This window comes from Hemitrygon akajei, unplaced genomic scaffold, assembly GCF_048418815.1.
Source record: "Hemitrygon akajei unplaced genomic scaffold, sHemAka1.3 Scf000038, whole genome shotgun sequence".
Lineage (NCBI taxonomy): Eukaryota > Metazoa > Chordata > Chondrichthyes > Myliobatiformes > Dasyatidae > Hemitrygon > Hemitrygon akajei.
Genome location: NW_027331924.1, coordinates 2,020,801 through 2,027,443, shown reverse-complemented (window position 1 = coordinate 2,027,443; position 6,643 = coordinate 2,020,801). Strand labels below are relative to the sequence as shown.

Here is a 6,643-nt window from a genome sequence, read left to right as displayed (position 1 = left end):
GCGAATTTAGTTAAAGTCAATCCCATGACTTAAGAAAGCGGTTAAATGAAACCAATCAAGGCTCCCCAAATTTCCAGTCAAGACTGCATGATTTCTTTCCTGATATGCTTCACGCTAAAATGCCCTGTGTTCAATTGTTTCATAATGAAAAATAAACTTACATGATCCGGAAGCATGTTTTGCAACATGACAAAGGAATAATTAAGCATAGTAATTCATGGCGATATAATTCCTTCCCTTCTTGTTTCTCCCATAAACCCAGCACTTTTATGTTCCCATTCTAGTTCATGTCAATATAATTCAGTCCCTTCTTGTTCTACCCCTTTTCCCACTTACACCCAACACGTTTATGTATTCTCTGAAGGTGAATCCATTTTTCCATCAGTCTTTCTATAAGCTCCTAATTCTCAACATACATAACTCTGAACTTCTGATTTGTTAAGTGAAGGGTCTTTATCCACAGTTGAATTTCTGTAACTTACAGTCAACCCACTCATTCCCCTCAATACCTCTGTCTGCAGGGACCTATAAGAAGAAAATATATCAACAAGTACTTGAATATGAATTAATGCCTGGTGAGTTTCCAACAGTAAATCTGACCGACTGCTGGAATAACATGTTTAAGAGTCATCAAAACATAAAAGTAATCTGAACAATTATAACGTCACGTGGGAATAAAATTCTCCACCAACCTTCAGCCTAAAATGATGGCGACCAGTTCTGCTGTATATACTGATAAATGGTTGCAACGTAATTTCTCTATCATTGTCTATACTTCAGGCACAAACTTCCCCAGTTAAATTATCTTTCGTTCCATCTGGAAAAATGTTAAAAACTTGACATGATTAGTAATGATTGGTGGTTCACAGATAATAATTTTCCTTTATATACTGATGAGTCAACAGATTCTCTGGCTGAACAGAATATTTACATTGTATTAAACTGTTCAACCTTAAACCGACTAATGTGATCGGGAAAAAAACAAAGTAGAGTTACTGAGAACGCGACACAGGGACATATTGCATAATCCAACAAGCCCATACTCCAAGCGTGATAAGAGCCCAGATATCCTAAACTAAAAACACTCTTCCTGAGTGTTCCCAACCGTCCTCTAACACACTTTCAACAGCATGATAATGTCTCTGTCCCCTGAAATTAATGGGGTATGTTAATATCAAGTTCAGCTGCCGCAACTGTGAGGGTGATTATCCCATTTCACCCAGTAAAACCGAAACATGGGACGACTTTACTGCATAACAACACAATCTTAAAGTCTATACTTGCATCACATACAAGCATTTTAAAGTTGAAGATGAAGCTGATCCATAAGCCACACAGACAGAATCTAGAACAGATCTAATTAAACAATTCTAAATGATTAACAAAGACTTTCGTCTACCACCCAAGATTATCCACATAGACAGCTGAGAATATTTAATGCTCCTTTTTATTTAGCAGTTATTATGACGATGTAGCGCTTCCAAGTCAGCTTATTGCCCAGCCATATGCCTGAAAATCTTTGTACTGGCACGTCTTCAGTTTGATCGTATAAGTTCAAATCATCTGCAGATCAATTAATCTTATTTGTAAAACACATAACTTATGTTTAGCTACTGAAAGCTTACATCGTCATCTATTTCCCTTTTGTTCAAACAGATTAATAGATAATTGCAACTCCATACACTAAAATTCAAATTTCTACCTCTAATCCGGAAAGCTCCTTCATCTGTACATAGTAATTTACCGACGCTATCTCGGAAAATATCATTAATCATATTATTAAATAATAAAGGGTTACGAATACTGTCTTGTACGCTCCCATTCGCTATCTCATAAAAACCAGGATATATCTTTCCCACCCTTACTTGCAGAGACCATCCAAATGACAAAAGAAAAATCAGAAAAATAATGCTGCAATCTCCCGTCTCCTAATTTCCAAAAGTCCTTCCTTCCATAAATATTACATGCCTTTTCAATATCAAAACAACTGTCAGTGCAACAACATATTTTAACTGTGTTTTCCTAATATCGTATCCCAAATATAAAACTGAATCCAATGTCATTCTCTCCTTCCAAAATATACTCTGATAAAACAATAAATTGCCTCTCTCTTCAAAACTGTCATTCAACCGTTCCAGTACTACACGTCCATATGTTTACATAAATGAGAGGTTAACCATATTGGTCCATAACTAGAAAACAGACAGACACACAGACAAACTTTATTGATCCCGAGGGAAACTGGGTTTCGTTACATAGATAGATAGATAGATAGATAGATAGATAGATAGATAGATACTTTATTCATCCCCATGGGGAAATTCAACTTTTTTTTTCGCACCAACCAAGAACAGGTAGAACTATAGCAAGAAAAACCATAAATAATTGAATAATAATAAGTAAATTATGCCAAGTGGAAATAAGTCCAGGACCAGCCTATTGGATCAGGGTGTCTGACACTCCGAGGGAGGAGTTGTAAAGTTTGATGAACACAGGCAGGAATGACTTCCTATGACGCTTAGCGTCACATCTCGGTGGAATGAGTCTCTGGCTGAATGTACTCCTGTGCCTAACCAATACACTATGGAGTGGATGGGAGACATTGTCCAAGATGGCGTGCAACTTGGACAGCATCCTCATTTCAGACACCACCGTCAGAGAGTCCAGTTCAACCCGCACAACATCACTGGCCTTACGAATGAATTTGTTGATTCTGTTGGTGTCTGCTACCCTCAGCCTGCTGCCCCAGCGCTCAACAGCAAACATAACAGCACTGGCCACCACAGACTCGTAAAGGACCTCAGTCTCCTCAGGAAATAGAGACGGCACTGACCGTTCTTGTATACAGCCTCGGTGTTCTTTGACCAGTCCAGTTTATTGTCAATTCGTATCCCCAGGTATTGGTAATCCTCCACCATGTCCACACTGACCCCTTGGATGGAAACAGGGGCCAGCGGTGCCTTAGCCCCCCTCAGGTCCATCACCACCAGGATCATAACTAGAAGGATCAATGTTCATGCCATCAGGTTGGAGGCTACCCAGCCGGTACGAGAGCACCTACACTCTGTCCGCCAGACAAAGCAGGTTTTCCCAATGGCCACACATTTCAATTCCTCATCCCATTCCAATTCTGATGTCTATCCATGGCCTCCTCCACTGTCAAGATGAAGCCACATTCAGGTTGGAGGAACAACACCTTATATACTGGCTGGGTAGCCTCCAACCTGATGATATGAACATTGACATCTCGAACTTCCGTTAATGCCCCTCCTCCCCTTCTTACCACATTCCTGATATATTTAGTTTTTTTTTGTTCTCTCTCTCTCTGCCCATCACAGCCTGTTCTCCATCTCTCTCCGGTGCTCCCCTCCCCCTTTCTTTCTCCTGAGGCCTCCCGTCCCATGATCCTTTCCCTTCTCCAGCTATGTATCCCTTTGCCAATCACCTTTCCGGCTCTCAGCTCCACCCCACCCCCTCTTGTCTTCTCCTCCTTTCGCATTTCCCCCTCCCCCCCCCCCACTTTCAAATCTCTTACTATCTTTCCTTTCAGTTAGTCCTGACGAAGGGTCTCGGCCGAAACGTCGACAGTGCTTCTCCCTATAGATTAAGGGAGCGGGTGAAACTAACTCGATTTGTCAGGAGCTGCAGCTGGATGAACTTCGGATCATTCGTGAGGCAGAGGCAGAAATAAACAGGAGTTACAGGGAGATAGTCACCCCTAAAAGTCAGGAGGCAGGTAGCTGGAAGACTGTCAGGAGAGGGAGGGGGAAGAGACAGAATGAGCACAGCACCCCTGCGGCCGTTCCCATCAATAATAAGTACACCGTTTCGGATTCTGTTGGTGGGACGACCTACCAGGGACAAGTTGCAGTGGTTGCATCTCTGACACCGAGATTAGACCCCCAGCTCAGAAGGGAAGGAGGTAAAGAGGAGAGCAGTAGTGATAGGGGATTCGATAGTTAGGGGGGACAGATACGTGGTTCTGTGGAAGAGATCGAGAATCCCGGATGGTCTGTTGCTTCCCTGGTGCCAGGGTCCGCGATATCTCGGATCGAGTTCTCAGTATTCTCAAGAGGGAGGGAGAGCAGCCGGATGTCGTGGTCCATGTAGGGATCAATGGCGTGGATAGGAAGAAGGAGAAGGTCTTGCAAAGAGAATTTAGAGAGGTAGGTGTAAAGTTGAAGAACAGGACCTCCAGCGTTGCAATCTCAGGGTTGTTACACCTGCCACGTGTTAGTGAGGCTAGAAATAGGAAGATAATGCAGCTAAATACGTGGCTAAAGAGTTGGTGCAGGAATGAGGGCTTCATGTTTCTGGATAATTGGGCCTTGTTCCAAGGAAGGTGGGGCCTGTTCCGACGGGACGGATTGCACCTGAACTGGAGGGGGACTAACATCCTTGCCGGAAGTTTTGCTACTGCTGCTCCGGGGTGGGGCATTAAACTAGATTTGCAGGAGGCGGGGAACCAGAGTGTTAGAGCAGATAGTGAGGTGGAGGTGGATAAAGGTCATGTGAGAACTGCAAATATAGTGCATGGAGAAATAGTCAGATCTAACATATAAAGAAGCTTTGAGGAAAGAGAAACAGAAAAAAAGGTGTAAAGGTAGTAAGGTAGATGGGCTAAAGTGCGTGTACTTCAATGCAAGAAGTATCAGGAGCAGAGGTGATGAACTAAGAGCTTGGATACACACGTGGAATTATGATGTAGTGGCCTTTACAGATACTTGACTGGCAGGAGGGTCAGGAATGGATACTCAATACTCCTGCGTAGGAGACAGCCTGGGAGATTACATCTGCTGACCCGTCTGACAGTGACTGGTCAGGGTAGGAGACAGCCGGAGAGACTACATCTGCTGACCCGTCTGACAGTGACTGGTCAGGGTAGGAGACAGCCGGAGAGACTACATCTGTTGACCCGTCTGACAGTGACTGCAGGTCAGGGTAGGAGACAGCCGGAGAGACTAAATCTGCTGGCCCTGTCTGTATCAGCCCCAGGAAACTGAAGGCCTGTGTGAGCCTGCTCTCTGATATTTTGTCTCACCTTTACAATCTGAGACTGAGTCGGGAAAAGATACCGGTGCTGTGGAAGACTTCCTGCTTGGTTCTTTTGCTCAACAAAGCGACTCCATCCGAACTTAATGACAACAGACTAATTGCCCTCACATCACCTGTGATGAAGGTGACCAAGAGGCTGGTCCTGACTTACCCTGGACGCTCTAGAGTTTGCCTACCAACCTCGTGAGGGTGTAGATACATAATCTACCTGTTGCAGCGAGCTCACTCCCATTGGCATTGTGAGAATCGCTTTTTTTAAATTTCGCTAGTGCCTTCAATACAATCCAGTCACGTCTTCAGTGCAACAACCTGCAAAGGATGGGCGTAGACAAACTCACTGACTCCTGGATTACTGCCTTCCTGACAGACAGACCCCAGTTTGCACTGCCGGTGGTTCTCTGCCGGAAGTGGTGATGAGTGGTACTGGAGACCCACAAAGAACTGTCCTGTCCACGTTTCTGCTCACACTGTTATCTCACCTCTCCCCACATTCTTACTTCCAGTCCCTTCCTTTCCAGTCCTGAAGAAGGGTCTCGGTCTGAAACGCCGACTGTTCTCTCCTCTCCATAGTTGCTGCCGGCCCCTCTGATTTTCCTCCAGCATTTCCCGTCTGTTGCTTTGGATTACCCAGATCTCAAGTTTTTCCTCTTGTTTGTTCACATGCGCATGCGCGGCGGTAGGAGGCCGTCTTGGATATCGCGCATGCGCTCAGTTCACGAGGGGGTCACAAGGATCGGCCGCAGGTAGGAGGGTCTGCGGGAGGGAATTAATCCCCGGCGTCTGAAACGCGATTGAAGGGATATTACTGTGAGCTCCTGCCGCACTGGTCCTGCATCCCAGGACAATCCCGGTCCGTTCCCTCTTTCTCAGCCCCACGATTCGTACCTGGGCCCCGGGGAGTTTTCAGCTGGTGAGCGCTGGAGCCGCCGCCATCTCCGCGGCACATGCGCATCGCTGGATCTTTCGGTGGCTGAGATGTTTCTCGTTCGCGGGGTGTTCTGGGTAAAAAGGCAGCCATGTGTGCCTCTGCCATGCCATAGATGCCACACATAGATACCACAATTCTTTCCCACAGACAGCAACATAATGTTCATTCCCTGAGACTGCAGCGCGCGTAGTGGACAATCGCGGTACTGCAGGGGATCAGCAGCTCCCCGAAAGTGAAAGCATTCTGAATCAGGAAGTGCTGGGAGTTAACATGGCTTCGAAAGGACAGGCCGAGAGTTGGACCGAGGAGGTAATTTGTCCCGTCTGCCTGGATTTCTTCACCGATCCGGTTATACTGGAGTGCGGACACAACTTCTGTCGCTCTTGTATCACACAGTGTTGGGAAAATGAGGAGAGAAACTCCTGCCCGGAATGTAGAGAGGTGTTTGCTGACCGCACCGTCAGGGTGAATCGGGCTTTAGCAAATCTGGCTGAAAAAGCTCGAAATCTAAACCTGAATCCGAAAGGGAAGGAAAGTAAACGTAACTGCGAGGAACATGAGGAAGAACTGAAGCTGTTTTGTGAAACGGACAAGACACTGATCTGTGTGATCTGTGCAGTGGCGGAGGAACACAGAGAGCACCGTTTCAGGCCGGTTAAA

The 6,643-nt window shown here is 45.6% G+C and overlaps 1 protein-coding gene across 1 annotated transcript in view; it reads right to left on the bottom strand.

Annotated features, from left to right (window-relative positions):
* Positions 1-6,088, bottom strand: part of LOC140720199 (uncharacterized) — a 119,460-nt gene extending 113,372 nt beyond the window's left edge. The window contains exons 1-2 of the mRNA XM_073035085.1: positions 5,941-6,088; positions 2,931-2,998 (exon numbers count right to left, since the gene is read on the bottom strand). Of these exons, the coding sequence (XP_072891186.1) occupies positions 2,931-2,998; positions 5,941-6,088 (216 nt within the window). The remainder of the gene's footprint in view (positions 1-2,930; positions 2,999-5,940) is intronic.
* Between the last annotated feature and the right edge of the window lie 555 nt (positions 6,089-6,643).